The sequence below is a fragment of the Diorhabda sublineata genome, chromosome 1, assembly GCF_026230105.1.
Source record: "Diorhabda sublineata isolate icDioSubl1.1 chromosome 1, icDioSubl1.1, whole genome shotgun sequence".
NCBI lineage: Eukaryota > Metazoa > Arthropoda > Insecta > Coleoptera > Chrysomelidae > Diorhabda > Diorhabda sublineata.
The window spans coordinates 36,759,195-36,778,195 of record NC_079474.1 but is presented as its reverse complement, the minus strand read 5'-3'; the positions used below and the strand labels follow the sequence as shown (position 1 = coordinate 36,778,195).

At 32.7% G+C, this 19,001-nt stretch overlaps 1 protein-coding gene across 1 annotated transcript in view; it reads left to right on the top strand.

The window, feature by feature from the left end:
* Positions 1-19,001, top strand: part of LOC130445914 (protocadherin-like wing polarity protein stan) — a 50,859-nt gene that overhangs the window by 29,805 nt on the left and 2,053 nt on the right. Inside the window, exons 6-25 of the mRNA XM_056781817.1 lie at positions 603-845; positions 932-1,175; positions 1,228-1,366; positions 2,467-2,847; positions 2,905-6,555; positions 6,614-6,813; positions 6,871-7,267; positions 8,053-8,800; positions 8,853-8,997; positions 9,054-9,272; positions 10,215-10,435; positions 13,251-13,397; positions 14,347-14,535; positions 14,613-14,712; positions 15,103-15,212; positions 15,271-15,548; positions 15,872-16,039; positions 17,134-17,439; positions 17,930-17,944; positions 18,550-18,814. Of these exons, the coding sequence (XP_056637795.1) occupies positions 603-845; positions 932-1,175; positions 1,228-1,366; positions 2,467-2,847; positions 2,905-6,555; positions 6,614-6,813; positions 6,871-7,267; positions 8,053-8,800; positions 8,853-8,997; positions 9,054-9,272; positions 10,215-10,435; positions 13,251-13,397; positions 14,347-14,535; positions 14,613-14,712; positions 15,103-15,212; positions 15,271-15,548; positions 15,872-16,039; positions 17,134-17,439; positions 17,930-17,944; positions 18,550-18,814 (8,166 nt within the window). The remainder of the gene's footprint in view (positions 1-602; positions 846-931; positions 1,176-1,227; positions 1,367-2,466; positions 2,848-2,904; positions 6,556-6,613; positions 6,814-6,870; positions 7,268-8,052; positions 8,801-8,852; positions 8,998-9,053; positions 9,273-10,214; positions 10,436-13,250; positions 13,398-14,346; positions 14,536-14,612; positions 14,713-15,102; positions 15,213-15,270; positions 15,549-15,871; positions 16,040-17,133; positions 17,440-17,929; positions 17,945-18,549; positions 18,815-19,001) is intronic.

The following is a 19,001-nucleotide window of genomic DNA, read 5'->3' as shown; positions in this document are numbered from 1 at the left end:
AGGTGCTACAACGTAGACTTCTTTGTTCTGCGTTGAAAATGTTAATCTCTAATGTTTGATTCATTATTTTTCTATCTTGGTATTTACTTCCTTTCCACATCTATACTTTTTTTCTTAGTCAAATGTTTGTAAATACTTACTTCTCGTGCTTCCTTTCCTGGTTATCAATATTTCTTTGTAATAAACATAAACTTTAAGAAAACCGTTAATAACGCTTGTGGTTGCTTCCCTCTTCTTTTATGGTTCAGAACAAAAAAAATATTCAATCACAAACTTGATTGGACCTACTTTTTATTTACCACGTCCAGCTTGGATTATAGGTTGTAGTGCTTCCAATTCTAGGTATCCGAGACTGTGTAGTTTGTATATTCACTTGTGGTTATCGATTTCAAGTAGTGTTTTTAAATAATGTTCGAAAACTATCTTTTTATTATTATTTCTACTTATTAGCAGCTTTGAACTACTATTTTTATGTTGTCTTTTTCCTACTTTCCTTTTCCACTTCTTTCTTTATTTAAAATTTCCTTTTCCTATGATAAGATATATTTTTAGTTTTAAATATTCGTTTATTCAATTCAGTGATTTATTGTCTCGTTTTATAGAGCTACTGACGCAGATCAGGGCGCAAACGCAGCAATACGTTACGCAATAATAAGTGGCAATACACAATCACAATTTGCTATAGATAGTCTAACAGGAGATGTATCTCTTGTAAAACCTCTAGACTATGAAACCATCAGGAATTATCGATTAGTGATAAGGGCACAAGACGGCGGTAGTCCTGCAAGGTCCAATACCACTCAACTATTGATAAATGTTAAGGATATTAACGATAATGCGCCTAGGTGAGTTCTTAACCTTGAAAACTTACTTACTACAACTCATTTATTTTTACCAATTTTTTTATCTATAACAATGAATATACTTGCAGATTTTATACATCATTATTTCAAGAAAGCGTCCTTGAGAACGTTCCTGTTGGTTACAGTATTGTTAAAGTTCAAGCCTATGATGCTGACGAAGGGCCTAACGCTGATATAAAATATACAATATCAAGTAGAGATGCTACTGGGGGTAGTACTGACGACTTACCATTAGCTGTAGATTCCCATTCAGGCTGGATTTATACTACTAAAGAACTAGATAGGGAACATCAAGCAAAGTATATGTTTCAAGTAAGTTATTTTTAGATTGTTTTGATCAGTATCAACACTATGCTTTTTTAAGGTTATAGCAAGTGATCAAGGTGCGCCACCACAAAGTGCAAGTGCAAGCGTTGTTATTACAGTCCAAGACGTAAACGACAATGATCCGGTTTTTGAGCCAAAAATATATGAATCGGTAATTGCAGAAGATGATTCTCCAGGTGAGCTCTTTTATTGTTATTCTATGTTATAATAAATTAATGAAAAATTTTTAGGATATTCCAGAATATTTTGTACCAATTGGAATCATTTTCAAATTATTTTAAATAAATAAACTCAATTCATTCATATTTATCTAATACTGAGCACTTTCTATGGTAGTCTTCAAATTGTTATACATAATCTAAGCCCATCAGAATAAAGTGAAATTAATTCAAAACATTTAGACCAAGTTTGCAGTTTTTTGAAAAACTTTTTAGACCAATATGAATCATTTTAGATTAATTGGAATTATTATTGACTTTAAACATTTTTAACATAAATTTTTAGACCATTCTAGACCAATTTGAAATATTTTCTGCTATTTCTAGGAATAGAATGTATTTAAGAACTTTAAAGACAATTCTAGAAAGAATACAGAACATTCTTGATCAATTATAGTAAATCTTTTTTAAATAACTGTATCCAGCCTCTATAACGATCGAATTATATTAACCACAGTGGACAGTAGGAAATTCGTATCTGCTATTTTTAATTTGCTTCTCAATTTCTCTGGTTTGTTTGCTGGTACGGAATTTAATCTAAATTTTAGTCCCGGGAGGACTAAGTGGGATCAATGTCTCTCTACCTCGGCGATTCTCGGGACAAATCTGAAATCTTTTGAGCCGTCCTCGATCATACCCAATAACCAGTGACCCTCAACAACTGGGCCTTTATGAAACTTGCGTCTGCCAAATTTAGTATCATCTATCAGCATCACAATACCTCCAATCTTTCCCTTTGTCAATCTGTTATGACTTCTCTACACTGTCTGTACCAATCAGCCATTGTTTCCGACTATACAGTTCTATTTTTTTGCGCGAGCTCCTTTATTACAGTTACATACGAGTCCTCAATGACAAAACTGTACATTCTTAGGGTTAATCCATGTCCCTCGAAATCTGACGCTGCACTAAGCTCAACTTTTCTTGAAGATGAATGGAGCTGAAATATTTCTCGATCCTCGATTTATGTCGAACACCATAGGCTTGTGATGATTGCACCTACTTACATAATAATACATAATTTTTTGTACGTTTGCCGTAAACATAATTTGTTTTAGGTACTCCTGTGGCAACGGTAACAGCTACAGATCCGGATGAAGATGCAAGACTTCATTATGAAATAACAAATGGTAACACTAGAGGTCGCTTTGCCGTAACCTCACAAAATGGTAGAGGATTAATCACCATAGCTCAACCATTGGATTACAAACAAGAAAAAAGATACATTTTGACAATTACTGCTACGGATTCTGGAAGTAGAACAGATACTGCTACGGTTTATGTCAACATCACGGATGCTAATAATTACGCTCCGGTTTTTGAAAACGCTCCTTATTCGGCTAGCGTTTTTGAAGACGTAGTTGTTGGTACTACAGTTTTAGTTGTTTCCGCTACAGATAACGATGTTGGATTGAACGCTCAGATATCATATTATTTAGGTATGTTTGGATTTCTTATTAAAAAACTGATGTACTGCAAAATAGGTTTTTTTGTAGGCGACGATATGAATGACGTAGGAAAAGATGGAGCTTTCGCGATTAATAAACAAACAGGTGCCATAGTAACGACCAAACCTCTTGATCGCGAAACAACTTCAGGTTATCTTCTAACAGTCACAGCTAAAGATGGAGGATCTCCTCCTCTTTCAGACACTACAGATATCGAAATATCAGTAACAGATGTTAACGATAACTATCCAGTATTCAAACAAGTAGCATATTCGGGTAGTGTACCAGAAGATGCTTTGGTAGGAACTTCCGTGGTACAAGTAACAGCTACTGATGCAGATGTTGGCTTAAACGGAAAAATTCATTATTCTTTGAGTGAGAAGGATCAAGAAGATGGTTCCTTTGTTATAGATCCGACTAGCGGAGTAATAAGGACCAACAAAGGATTGGACAGAGAGTCTGTTGCTAATTACGAATTAGAAGCTTATGCTATTGATAGGGGATCACCTACGCTTAGTAGTTCTGTACCAGTGAACATAAGAATAGATGACGTAAATGATTCACCACCAGCTTTTGATTCTGATAAAATAATTCTTTATATTCCAGAGAATAGTCCTATAGGTTCTACTGTAGGCGAAATCTACGCTAAAGATCCCGACGAAGGCGTCAACGCTATCGTACAGTATTCAATAATAGGTGGAGAAGATGCACAAAGTTTTTCTTTAGTAACTAGACCAGGATCTGAAAAAGCTGAATTATTAACGATGGTAGAGCTAGATTACGAAAGCCCTAAGAAAAAATATGATCTCATAGTTAGAGCTGCAAGCCCTCCTTTAAGAAGTGATGCTCACGTTGAAATAATAGTAACCGATGTGAACGATAACGCTCCAATATTAAAAGACTTTCAAGTAATGTTCAATAACTTTAAAGATTTTTTCCCAACTGGATCTATAGGGAGAATACCAGCTTTTGACGCTGATGTCTCAGATAAGTTGCATTATAGGATTTTATCTGGTAATAATGCAAATCTCATAGCCTTGAACGAAACTACTGGACAGTTGCAGCTATCACCACAGCTTAATACAAATGTACCAAAAATAGCTTCCATGGAAGTATCTGTATCTGACGGTATTAATGTTGTAAAGAAAATAATGTCATTAAGCGTAAGATTAATAACAGCAGAAATGTTATTCAACTCCATAACTGTAAGACTTAATCAAATGACCAAAGAAGCGTTTCTTTCTCCTCTTCTCAACTACTTCATCGATGGTTTAGCAGCAATAATTCCGTGTCCTAAAGATAATATCTTTATCTTCAGCATCCAAGACGATACAGACGTTGCTGCCAAGATACTAAACGTCAGTTTTTCTGTTCGTAGACCTGACGTACCTAGAGAAGAATATTACACCCCGCAGTTTCTCCAAGAAAAAGTTTATTTGAACCGAGGAATACTAGCAAGACTTTCAACTGTTCAAATACTTCCATTTGACGATAATCTTTGCGTTAGAGAACCTTGCTTGAATTATGAAGAATGTCTAACAATTTTGAAATTTGGTAATGCATCAGGTTTTATTTCCAGCGATACTGTGCTATTTAGACCTATCTATCCGGTAACTACATTCACCTGTCAATGTCCGAAAGGCTTCACCGGCTCTAAAGAACATTATTTATGCGATACAGAAGTTAATCTATGCTACTCCTCCCCATGTGAGAATAATGGCACTTGTAAAATTAAAGAAGGTGGATATACTTGCGTTTGTCAAAATGGTTATACAGGTGACAATTGCGAAATTAAGATAGAGAAAAACAATTGCAACCCTAGTTTATGCATCAAAGACAAAACTTGTAGTCCTAAACCTGGAAGATCGAGCTTTATTTGTGAAGATTGCAATATTGTTGCTGAATACGAACATTACACTTCGCAGTGTCAGCTAAGGAGTCGCAGCTTCACCAAAACCTCATTTTTGACATTTCCTAGTTTGAAACAAAGACATCGAATCCATTTGGCTCTAAAATTCGCAACTCAACAACAGAATGGACTTTTGTTATATAATGGAAGATACAACGAACAACACGACTTTGTGGCTTTGGAAATCATCAAAGGTGCGGTGCAATTTTCATTTTCTTTGGGTAGCAAGGTAACCAACGTATCTGCAAGAATACCAGGAGGAGTGTCGGATGGAAAGTGGCATTCGGTAGTAGTGAATTATTTCAATAAAACGGCTACAATAGCCTTAGATGATTGCGATATAGCTATAGCTTTAAAACACGGCGAAGATCTTGGAGGTAAATGGAACTGTGCAGGATATGTTGAACACCAGTTGGAAGCCCGTTGTGCGTCTTTAACAGAAACGTGTCACAGATTCTTGGATTTGACAGGCCCTTTACAATTAGGTGGTGTTCCCGCCCAATCCAGTGTATTCCAGATACAAAATATTTATTACGATGGTTGTATTTCAGATTTGGAAATCGATTACAAATTTGTAGATTTAAATAGCTTTATGACAGACAATGGTACTAACCCCGGCTGTCCGGAAAAACGATCGTTTTGTTCTTCAACACCCTGTAAAAATGGAGGAAAATGTATTGATGGTTGGGGTATGTATAAATGCGAATGTCCACAAGGGTTTGGAAATAAAGATTGTAGTGAAACAATTAGCCCTCCATGGCACTTTAATGGAGATGGTATGCTGTCATTTAATCCCTTATTGAGACCGATACAACTTCCGTGGTTAAACGCTCTATTTGTACGAACATTACAAGAAGATACTTTCCTCATGTCAATTCAAATCGGCCAAAATAGCTCAGCAGTATTATCCCTAAATAGGGGACTTCTATTGTACACTTATAATGGCGAATCTTTATCGCTGCCGACTAAATACATATCTGATGGAGAATGGCACCATTTGGAAGTAACTTGGATTGGTACAGAAATAAAAATGTCCGTAGATTACGGCGAAAGTGTTGAGGTTATGCCCTATGGCGAAAAAATTCAAGGACTGTACGTTGGAAAAATCTTAATAGGTGGCCCAGATAATACTTACATGAGCCTTAATGCTGGTTATAATTACCTCGAAGGATGTATACAAGATGTACGAATAGGAAACCATCAAACAACGCTTAGCAGACCGATCGTTAAAGAAAATGTAGAAGACGGATGTTATTCTTCAAATGAGTGTCACAGTGAGTGTCCAGCATCTTCAACATGTGTAGTTGAATGGGGTAGATCATATTGTAAATGTAACGAAGGTCATATTGGTCCTCTTTGTGTCCCAGTTTGCTCTGAAGATCCCTGCGATAATGGTGGTATCTGTATAGAAAATTCAAAGTATCCCAAAGGATACAAATGCGAATGTAACTCCACGAATTATTCGGGAGAATATTGTGAAAACGAACAGTCTCAACCATGTCCAGCAAGTTGGTGGGGCTATCCAGTTTGTGGCCCATGCCAATGCGATGTTGAAGATGGTTACAACCCTGATTGTGATAAGAAAACAGGAAAATGTCACTGTAGGGAAAATCATTATCAACCCAGTGGTTCAACACAATGTATACCATGTGACTGCTATCATATTGGATCACACAGCACTCAATGTGATCATGAAACAGGTCAATGTAAATGCAGAGATGGAGTTATTGGACTCAAATGCGATTCTTGTCCTAATGCTTATGCAGAAGTGACTATCAAAGGTTGCGAAGGTAACAAAAAGTATCTTAGAAGCACGATATTTTTTTTTTATTTTTATTTGGTTTCTAGTTGTATATGATGGATGCCCAAAGTCATCAGCCAATGCTATATGGTGGCCTAGAACAGTGTTTGGAGCCGACGCCATTGAGATTTGTCCAAAAGGAACACACGGGAAAGCATCTAGAACTTGTGACAACGAATTAGGTGGATGGCAAGAGCCAGATATGTTTAATTGTACGTCTGAAAAGTTTGTTGAATTAAGAGAGCAGGTGAGGTGTATTTTTTTAAATTTGAAGCTTAAATTTATTCATTCTTCCTATTTATAGCTGTCTAATATAGAAAATGGAGATCTCCAACTTAACACTTTTGTCTCCATCAAACTGGCTCACGATTTATACAAAGCTACCAACTTAACGAAAAATCTTTATGGAGCAGACGTTTTAATAACATACGAATTATTGAGAGAACTACTTAATTATGAATCCAAAATGAATGGACTTAATTTAACTCACAGTCAAGATAAAGATTATATAAGAAATTTGGTACACTCTGTAAGCATTGTTTTGTCAAAAAAATACACAAATCATTGGAAAAGAATCAAAGAATTGACAGGAGAAGGAGTTGAAGATCTTATAGAATTAATTGAGATGTATATAAACACATTGAGTGTCAGTCAACATGATACTTACACAAGTCCTTTCGAAATTGTTTCTCCGAATATGAGTAAGTATCATTATAATTATAATACATGATAATTGTACTGTCAATCAACTTTTGTGACATACTTCAATGTCAGGTTTAAAAATTATTCGGAAATATACATAATGTTCCAATTCGAAGCTTTACATTTTTCAATGGAATACCCTGTATCATATTTCTAATTTAAAATCCCCCTCACTTTCTAAAACTGTGAAAAATGCTGCTTTTGAATGAATGTCAACATTAATAGAAATGATTAAAAATGTTAATATTCGATAAATCTATTAAAGGGTGAGTCAAAATACAAATTTTACACTTTTAATTTTATATCGTTAACAAAATATCCCAGAACCATTTAATTCACTTTTATAAAATACTTAGAATAAATTAAATTACATCAACTTTATTTTAAGGTATCATTGTAAAATAAATAGTGTTCCATTTGAAAATAATTGGAAATTCTTTTATTCAGTATTGCATATGAGGAATATTATCAAAATTATCCACTTCTACAATCATGATAGTGAAATGATACAGTATGCTTAATTTAAAACAGTACAAGGTTGATGTGATAAAGTGTTTGATAGATCCTGTATATTTTTAAAGTATTTTAAAATGTGAAGCTTAAAGGTTGATCACCATACATAAAGAATGGTTTATGAAAAGACTTTGGTCTATTAAACATTTGACACTGTATCTTCACATAATATGTAATTTAAACCATCATAAATCCGGAACTAAGAAGTAGATTGTTATGAAATTTTCGAGTCTAAAAAAATATAACGATTAAACATTTTTATCATTTTCAGTCCTTGGTTTGGATGTAGTCACACCTGAATCTCTTTACGGATTTGAATCGGAATCTTTACCACCGATTCCTTCAATAACTCCTAACTTCACTTCAGAAAATGTTGTTCTACCGGATACATCTTTATTTTTAGAAGAAAATCGCAATTTACATCCAGAACCATATGTAATATTCCCCAAATACAACAACTATCTATTGGATAAATCGAAATTTGATATGCATAGCAAAATATTAATATCTTTAAATCTTTTGGGAATCAAACCGATAGAATTCGGTGAAATTATAACAAAACACAGTTTACCAGAAGATGGCAGCGTTATAAGTTATGCCGAATATCGACAAGACGGTGCTTTATTACCAAAATCATACGACGAATCAGTTGTTAGAAGATGGGGTGTAGATATTACCATAGGATCTCCTCTAATATCAGTAGCAGTATTAGTACCAGAATATGTACCAGTAGAACCTGCGGAAAATGATGTGCCAGATATGAGTATGCCCAATCTCAAGTTTGACACTGATGATTATTGGGCAAAATCTAGTTTTAAAAGAGCTGATATACTCGAAAACGATCCACTGTATTTAAGAAATAAGAGGAGTCACATTGAAGAAACAAAGTTAGTTTATAAAAGTTTAGCAGGGATGTCTTTACATGTACCCATAAGGTTACAGCTGTGGTTGGACGCTAACAATACTATTCTAAATGCTAGATCTAATCCGCAGTGTGTCCATTGGTCTAGAGCTAGAGGGTAAGTTTGTTGGAAATGAATATCTGTTTTGCGAGTAACATATAACTTTCAGATTTGGGCAATGGTCTCGAGTTGGTTGCAGAACTGAAATTAACGATGACTGGTATGAAACTACCAATGATAAACCAATTTTAGTGAACTGTAGCTGCAATCATTTGAGCACTTTCGCTGTATTAGTCGACGTTGTAGATTTGGAGGTACTTTGACTTTGATATTTATATTTATAAACTGAAATGAATATATTTGTTTTCAGTACATTCCGGAACCCTCACTATTAGAAGATATATCAAGTTATAGCTGTTTTTCTATCTCTTTGCCGCTCCTTTTCGGAACCTATCTCATTTTGGCTTTGATTCGAGGATTGCAGACCAATTCAAATACCATCAGAAAAAATTTGGTTCTGTGTGTATTTTTGGGAGAACTTCTCTATTTCATAGCTTTAAAAGCGAGAAAACCATTGATTGGCAATGAGGTAACATACATTACTTCATTGTTTCATTAGTTGTAAAATAATGAGAATCAATTGATGGAATCAATGTTGAAAAATTTCACATTTTTGGGTTATGTTCGAGGCTTTACTGTTGCTCTAATTGTTTAGTTCACATATTGTTTTTAAATAGTTTTAATAGAAAATAAGGAAACAATCACTCATGCGCGTGCAAAAGAAGACATGTCCGAAAAAGTGCATTTTGAGTTTACTTCGGCAAATAAAGTTGTTGCATAAAAAGTTACTTTTGTGCCAAAAGAGGTAAGTGAATATGTTTTCTTTTGCCCTAGTTTTTGTGTAGTGTGAATTGAGGCAAGCTATTTCTAATTTGCAAAAGGAAGCTATCTTGAGATATCTCAACTAACACTTGGAAATTATTTAGTACAATCCGTGTCTTCGTCATTAATTTATCAAATAAATTGATTAAGACTGTTGTAACAAAAACTCTCATCTCAGGCAGAACATTGGAAGATGAGAGGGGTCGTCATACTCCGGTATGATGTTTTATTCTTTACAACTAAATGTGTTGCTCAATAAATATTGGTTTAGTTTAATATGATGTTTTTACAAAACTCAACTGAAAATAGGACCTTTTTAAAAATCAATATATCTCTATACTATTGTTTTTGACTTGTCTCCCTTTGCACGCGCATGAGCGATATAATTTTAATTAATTTATAATAAAAGTTAATTATAAATTTATTTGCAAGTTGTAGATAACATTGACTTGTGAAATCAAAATAACCCAGAACACAATTGTACTTATAGTATAAAAAATCAACATATACTCATGAAGTCAAATATATAACCACGAATTCGAAAATCCTAGCTTATTTTAATTTTATTCCGCTTTTTTAAAAAATATCTAATTGTACCTTATAGTAGTTACACTAAAATAAATTATAAAAGATGTTCTTTATTTTGTAGTTCTCTTGTAAACTGTCAGCCATTGGTTTACATTATCTATGGTTAGCGTCGTTCTCATGGATGCTGGTAGATGCGATACACTTGTACAGGATGTTAACGGAAATGCGAGACATAAACCATGGGCCGATGAGATTTTATTATAGCATGGGCTACGTCGCACCTGCTGTCGTCGTTAGTTTAGCAGTTGGAGTAAGAGCACATCAATATGGAAACTATTATTTGTAAGTGATTATTATTTCCTAATGTATTGAATGTTTATCATTATTCTTAACATTGAATATGTTGTGCAAAGACTCGAGGGCTTGTTTTTCTGATATAGTTCTTTTTAACAAAATTCATATTTACTTTTTGAGTTAATAATGTGTTATATGTCTCCTTTGCAGTTAATCAAATATCTGAAGGAATATTATGTATTAATTCATCATTTGAATCACACATTTGCTACTAATATTTTTATTAAAAACTAAAAAGAATCATATATCCTAATATACGGCAAAAATTTTATCTATTTTGTAGATGCAAGTACATGAGGATACTTAACACTATTTTTGTCACACGAACTTTGTAATGATTTTTATTTATTTTGATGTACCCTCATTCAAAAAAAAAAATATTATTTTGTTTCAGTCACATTCAGTTTTTTTTGTGATAGCTATATATTCTTTTCTGACTTCTTTTACGTGTTTTTGTTTGAATATTTTTGATTCAAACAAAAGGTGACCAAACACACTGTCCAGTACCCAAACTTTTCATCGGCCAATAGATCTATTAAAAAGCTTTTGGGGTCTAGATTAAACACAACTGCAATTTACTTTCTCCTGGGTTCGAAAATTTCTTATTTCTGACATAGTGACGATGATGAACTTTAATTTTCTAAAGCGTTCCATCTTGAAAAAATAAATACAGTGAACATCTTTGGAAAATTTTTGAAGATTTCAAAGTCAATGCTTTTTTGCTTGGGTTACAGTTTGGTTACACAAAATATTTCTGTTTCATTTGTGAATGAGACAGCAAAGACAGAAAATGTCACTATACAAAAAAAGTATGGCCCAAGTGTGGATCACTTACTCCAGCGCAGAAGAATATTAAAAATGATCCTTTAGTGAACTTGATGACATACTTTTATCCCTGTTGCATATAAAGCTCGGCCTGATGAAAAATTTTGTAAGAGCTATGCCTCAAGATGGCAGGTATAACGTTGTAATTATTGTTTTAATTACGATTTAAGTACAGAAAAACGTATAAAATAAAAGAAAATACGTGAAAAACTTGTAAATTGGCTACGACCGATGCAGTGTCTGGAATAAAGCCGCCAACTTACTTACAAATTAACTCGGACAAATCAATTTGCTGGAAAAAGTAGTCACTACAGTTTGAGTGATATGCAATTGTCGTACAAGTAGATAAAAAGAAAGCTGAAGTCCAGGCAGCGGTATTTATGGCAAGCAATCGAAATATACAACAGTTTTAACCTTAGCGACGCAGATAAAAACGCACCAAAAACGAATATGTCGTATGAAAGATATACGAGCATATTTTTAAAAATTTGACAATTTATTCGAAAAAATGCTAAAAGACAACTAGACAAGTTCGAAGGAAGAAATAAAAAAGATAGAGTATTAGCAATGAGAAGTAAAGGTGTCAAAAATAAACAAAATCAATATTTTAACTGCAAGAAATGTGGCACAAAACATAAATGCAGAGAATGCCCGGCATTTAACAAACCGTGTACGAAGTGCAATAGAAATGGTTACTTTGCTAATATGTGCCGCACTAAGAAGAAACATCCCAAACAGAAATATAGAGTGAATACGTTAGAAGAAATCTCAGATAGTTCTGAAGATGAAGTATACATATCAGCTATAGGTGCCGGAGAATAGAAAAACTGGACAGAAAAAATACAAATTGGTAAAGTGAAATTCATTACCAAACTAGATACAGGAGCACAATGCAACGTGTTACCAAAACACTTAATGAACAAAACGAAGGCAAGTCTGAAACCAAGCCGAACAAAAAATTGAATTAGCTACACAGAAGATATAATAGAAGTTTTAGGTGAAGCAATGCTACTTTGTAAAATAAAAAATGAAGAAAACAACATTCAAAGTAGTTGAAGAAATGGTTACATTTGATCCTATAGTTTGATACCTGTGAAAAGGTAGAACTTATTGCACGGGTAAAAACATTGAAGGAAACTGAATGTGAAGATAACATCTTCGAAGGGTTAGGCTGTTATAAAGATTGTGAGTATGATATTGAAACCCAAATCTGGAAATTAAAGCGTCAAGAATAATTCCATTTCTGACACCGTGTAACGTTGTGTTATTGTTTTTTATTATTGATTGACAACTTATACCTGGAAGAGAAATTTCCGAAACTCAGCGAGGCAAAAATTTAAGAGGGAATATTTATTGATCCACAAATACGGGAACTAATGAAGGATACAAACTTTGAAGGAAAGCTGAATGATTTGGAAAAAGTCGCCTGGAAATGTTTTGTGGATGTTGTCCAAAATTTCCTAAGAAACCATAAAGCGGAAAATTACAAAAACTTAATCAATGAGCTTATAATTTTATACAAAGCTTTGGGATGTAATATGTCTTTAAAAATACATATCCTGCACTCTCATCTGGATTTCTTGCCCGAGAATTTGGATGCTGTGAATGACGAACAAGGCGAAAGATTTCATCAGGACATTTTCTTACTAGAGTGTAGAGAAGTGAAAAAAAATACAGGAATGCTAGCAGATTACTGTTGGAGACTTGAAAGGGACCTACCAGAAGCGTAAATTATAGCTATTTATGGTACATTAAGAAATGTTTTTTCTAATGTTAGTGATTTTTGTACATTGTATAAAAATATATGTTTTGATGTCACATAGAAATGTGTCAATTTCTTTCCATTGACATATTATTGTTTAGTGGCCATAGTACATTCAAAATTTGTAAAATGTTTTCATGTGACAAACAAAATTTAAATTCAGTTGATCAGTATAATGAATATACAGTATTCTCATACTTTATTTTTCAATTTCAGCTGCTGGGTATCTTTATATGAAAGCGTAGTTTGGAGCTTAGTGGGACCAATTTGCCTCTTAGTCTTAGTGAACATTTTCGTACTAGCTTTTTCTGTTCGAGCAGCTTTTACTCTGCAGGATCACGTATTAGGATTTGGAAATCTGAGGTAATAATTGTAATAATAAATATCTAACTGAAGGCAATTTAAAGATGTCAATACTCAACTCTAAATTTAGAAATCTTTATTAAACTTAAAACTAATAAAAAAACCACTTGTGATCTTTCATTGTCAATAATTTATCTATCATTTCAATAGAATATTAAATGATTACTATTGCTGACTTAGAAGCAAAACAAAAAAGGAAGAATGTCATTATTATATTATAGTCTACTTAGGTCATGTAAGAACTAAGGGGATTGTCCAACTATTAGGAATGCGAGACCTTGTGTTAAATAATACTATGAAATGGTAAAGTATCACAAATTAGGATACGTATGACACGCATTGTTGTCACAAAGGAGTGAATATTTTAATCTAATTAGCAACATATTCTATAAATTCTTATGATTAGAATTTATTTCAAAGTACGTGTATATTTATTTTAACACTTATACCATTTAATTCACAAGACTCTACATTACGAGGATTATATAAAAAGTTTCCGACCACAAACTACACTTGATGATAAGAAAATTCGAATTAAGAACATGTTCACTGGAGTTACACATGACATTTTAAGGATCTTATACTAAAATTGGAGCATAGTATTACAGGAAATGTGCTTAATTATTATCCTACAGAAGTTGATAATTAATTGATATTTATTAATTAGTATAGCGTATAAGTATAGTATAGTATATTAGTATAATATATTAATATATATATATATATATATATATATATATATATATATATATATATATATATATATATATATATATATATCATTAGTATATTATAAGTATACCGGAATTAACATAGGGAGTTTTGATGAAACATCACTAATGAGAGATTTTAATACTTCTTTTTATTTCAGTATAAAATAATCCATATTTCATACTAGATTCGTCTCGATATCTTAACATGTGTAATAAAAGTATATAATTTTATTTAGAACGCTATTATGGGTGTCGGTGATAGCTCTTCCCCTAATGGGTGCCACTTGGGTTCTGGCACTGTTAGATGCCTCAGAAAGACATCCGCTTCTCACGCCATTTTTATCTGTTGCTGTTTTGGTTCATGCTGGATTTTCTTTGGCAGGATATTGTTTTGCTAATAACAGAGTCAGACAGAATCTCATCAGGTGAGATTTCCATTCATATATAGATGTTGATACGGTCGATTGCGATAATTAAAACTTTTTTATACTTATTCTTGCAGATCAATAATGAGGTGTTTGGGTAAAAAAGTGCCATTACTGGATACAACCTCTGTAATTGGTGTTCCAAGTACCAGCAGCCAGAATATTAATATCCAATCGGTAAGAATCAATTCATTGTAAGATTGAGCTTAATAAAAAAGAACAAACGATTGTTCATAATCCGAAACAAATTTTTACCGACTATCAAAATAATCATAATTTGATTCTTCTAGATAATTTCAATAAAATGTTAGAATAGATATGACTATTTTGTGGTATTTTATGGTAATAACTACTTTCAATACATATATCATAGAAAAGATATCCTTTCAAATAATATTTTTAAAATTATTCACTTATTTTCACTTCATGTAAAATAAAGAGGATGTGTTTGAAATAGTAATATGATAAACAACAAGACAGTTTGAACCGACTTGAATTATTGAATTTCATTTATTTGTAATTCCATACAATTTTAATTGTAAATTTTTCCTGATATTTCATTTCTAGCGGTCAGCTTTGGCATACCATTCAGCTGATCCGAATAGAAGGAACATTGGAATTTCAACATCTAGTACAACTTCTCGTTCAACAACCAAAACTAGCTCAAGTCCATACAGGTACAGATTTTACTTGAAATCAATACACATATTTCCCATATTTTCGTCTACTTTTCAGAAGTGACAGTCATTTACGTCACACATCTACATCAACATCAAACTACAATTCAACAAGTGACGTGCCATCGTATATGCGCGGCTTTGAACAGGAAACAGGATTACATAGGCATAGGGAAGTTCCGGAAGAACCAGAGGAGCGAAGAGAAAGAAGAGGAGATAGAGACAGCGATTCAGATTCGGATGGATCGGAAGGAAGAAGTTTGGATTTGGCTTCCAGTCATTCCAGTGATGATGATGAATCTAGTACTAGAAGGCATCGAACAAGAACAAATAATGGTAAGACACAAGAGAATAACTAAGTTATGAAAACGCTTATCACATTATATATATGTATTTAACAGTGTGAATACCAACAATGGTCCTGGAGCCATTGTTGGTATTGTTGCTATTCCAAAGTAGTTATTAGCAAATAATTTTTAGAGTTTAATATTTGAAACTTGGAAATGATCACTGTAATTCGAATCTTTTATCTCTGAATAATTCCTTCACTCTGTCACAGACATTAAAATTTCCTTTCCTCTAATTGTAATGTTTTTAACACATAACCTATAAATATTCCTGTCATGAATATTTGAAAGTAATTTTGTGTATTTTTGTAGGAAGACAGGGATACCTACCAAATATTACAGAGCACGTGATATCACGATGTGGTACGCCCCCATCTTTAAACGTCGTAACAAATTCCCAACTGTTTCCAGCTATACAACCCAGTTACGGTTCTAGATGGGCAAGCCAATTACCCGAATCTTATTTGCCTAATCACAATGGTGTGTATTCTAAACGACTAATTATTACTATCAATAATTTTCAGTTATAATTTAGAAACTTTTAATAAAAGACTGATTTAAAAAAACGGTAAACAGTGGGTCCCTTTTTTTATTCTTTATATCTCAAAACTTATCAATCCTATTGGCTTCAAATTTAGTTTTGGTATTAAATAATTATTCAACTATAAGAATAATCTTAATTCATTTAGTACCAACAATGGATAGTTGGGTAAATGTGTATATTGGTAGGCGAACAATGGATCTTGGTATTTTAGAAACCTCATTAGGAAATTAAAGATATGTCATTCTGAAATCATTTATTGAATATTATAAAAAAAAAACTGTGAATGAAACAAAAAGTTTGGAATATTTAATGCGATATTCAACTGCCAGAAAAGATTATTGTTATTCGTTTTTAAATTTAATCAGAACAATTATATGATTAAAAACTTATTGATCTAAGAAAAACATCCAGTTAATAAATGCAAGTACCATCTGTAAATGCTGAAGTGAGGCCAAGGATATTTTAAAGATTCGCAAAAAATAATTTTACCGTTTAATTACTGAATGCTGTTGCCCGAGTTTAACTATAGTTTTCGTATTTGCGCAGAAACGTAAGACCATATTACAAACATATTAAAATGATCAAAACATATTCACATAAGGCCTCTTCGTATGCAGCTGCAAATATTTTTCTAATAAAGTAGTTGGGCGTCAGGGGATCGATATTATTATCGCATCCAGCCTCTTCATTTGCATTGAATGAATTCCTATTTTTCTTGTCTTTTTGTTTCTGCCAATTCTATAAAAAATAATCATTACAAAAGTATTAATGAATTTTATTAAAATAGTAATAATACATGAAGAACCAAGTGTATCTCTTCCTTAACAAGTATAAGTGAATCGTGACTCAATGTACCCAACCGACCCACCGTTTATCCGTTATATAAACTTACAAATTGAAAGGAAAAGGATACATCTAAACTATTTTTTTCAAACAATGAAAGAGTCTATTAACCCACTGTAAAAAATCTGTCAGTTTATTTAAAAGATTATTTATACTTTTTTATTGCTAAATTTTTATTACTTTTTAGTTTCTGAAGTTGGTAGGTGGTCAGCTGAAACAGGCTCAGATAATGAGTTCTATCAAAAGAATGGTTCTCCTAACCCATTGCCTCATCCAGACGTAACACCAGAAACTACCGTACCGGCCTTACAATCTGAACAATACATGATGAGGGCGCATTATAATAATTACAATCCGAATAACTTGATTTACAAAGGTGATTATATGCCCAAAGTTATGCCACACGATAATATGAATTACCAAGAATACGATAGGGCAAGTGATATCGATGATAAAGGACATATGAATGATAAATACCATTTTCCATATACAGGTAACAAAAGTTAATTTTCTTATTCATTTAATATTATCTATTTAAACTGTTGAATGAAGAATGTTTTTAGTTTAACTGAACAAACAAATGCTTAAGTATATTTGAAAATATTACCTTAGGGTTCCTTCCAAATTTAAACAATCTTTGTTACGGGATTTTATGAGATAATCCATTCTTATGAATGTGGCTTTTATTGGGGACGGTACAAAGAGAAAATATTAGAAAACTAAAATTATAACTCAAAAAATCATAAAATTGGAAAAATTTTATTTTTCTAATCTTTCTAATGAAGAGTAGAGAATGTTTCAAATGAAAATGTGTTACTGGAAATTTAAGAGAGAAATTTAACAGCAAATATGAAAAACTGTAGGGTAGGTAATATTAAAAGTCAAACATAATTTATAACTCAGCAAATATTTCAATCATTTTGATATGCTTTATTGATTATATTGTCTATTAATGCTTTTGTCTTTGTGCACTGCTGCTTTAGGTACTGAATTAGAAGGTTTGTGCGTATTATCAATTTAATTTTGGATTTATACATCAATTTTTGAAAATAACAAAAACAATTGTTACTTAAGCAGAAACCTCATCACACATTCTGGTTTAAATAAGATCTTATAATTGCAATTCTACTGGTTTGATCCAATGTATATGACTGTAAGCACTTTTGTAAAACTAACCTTTATAGATAAGATTCTCTGCAGAAAGTAAGTAGCAGAAGAGGAATGGGTTGGTTTCAATTACTAGCAATTATGATGCTTAATATCAAATAATGTACCAAAATCATCTTAATGCAATATTTTGACCATCCAATAAATTCTATAGAATTTCTTGTAGGTTGCCTTACTCCATGTTAAGTAGCTTTATTTGGTTCTGTTCATGTAATAATCGTATCTAAATTTTGAAATAGGTCAAAAATTAACTGATTTTTAGTAATATTCCTGTTGGTGTGTAGACATTATTTTGTACAAGTCATAAATCTTATTTTTCAAAATTGTTGTACAAATCCATTATTTCTGCTTTTATGAGGTATGAGAATGATAAATTTTTTTATGATATCTATATATGCTATACATTATACATTATTGGAATGGGTTCTGTTTTTAGCGGAAGAAGACCACATGTCACCTCATAACAATTACATTCATCCACTCCATCCTGGCAGTCGAGTAATGTCTCCAGTGACAAACGACGTAAATAATCCTGGATTAGATTACCACGGCTCCACAATTGGTTCGCATTTGGGCTCCAGAATAGGTTCGGTATTGGGCTCAGTCCATGGTTCCCTTTCCGGTAGTATGAGGGGTTCGCCTTCACCGTTAATGCCACCTGTGTCAATGATGCATACTGCACATCATGGGAATTCTCCACAGTGAGTGTTTTGGGTTTCATGTTATTTCAAAAAATAATTAATATCTTCACATTAACCAAACATTTTTTTACTGTATAGATGGTGTTGGGAATATTCTACTAAATAAATAACATCACTAACATAATGGGTAAGGTGAAATGATATGACTATGCAATTATTATTACTAATACTAATAATTCACTTTTGT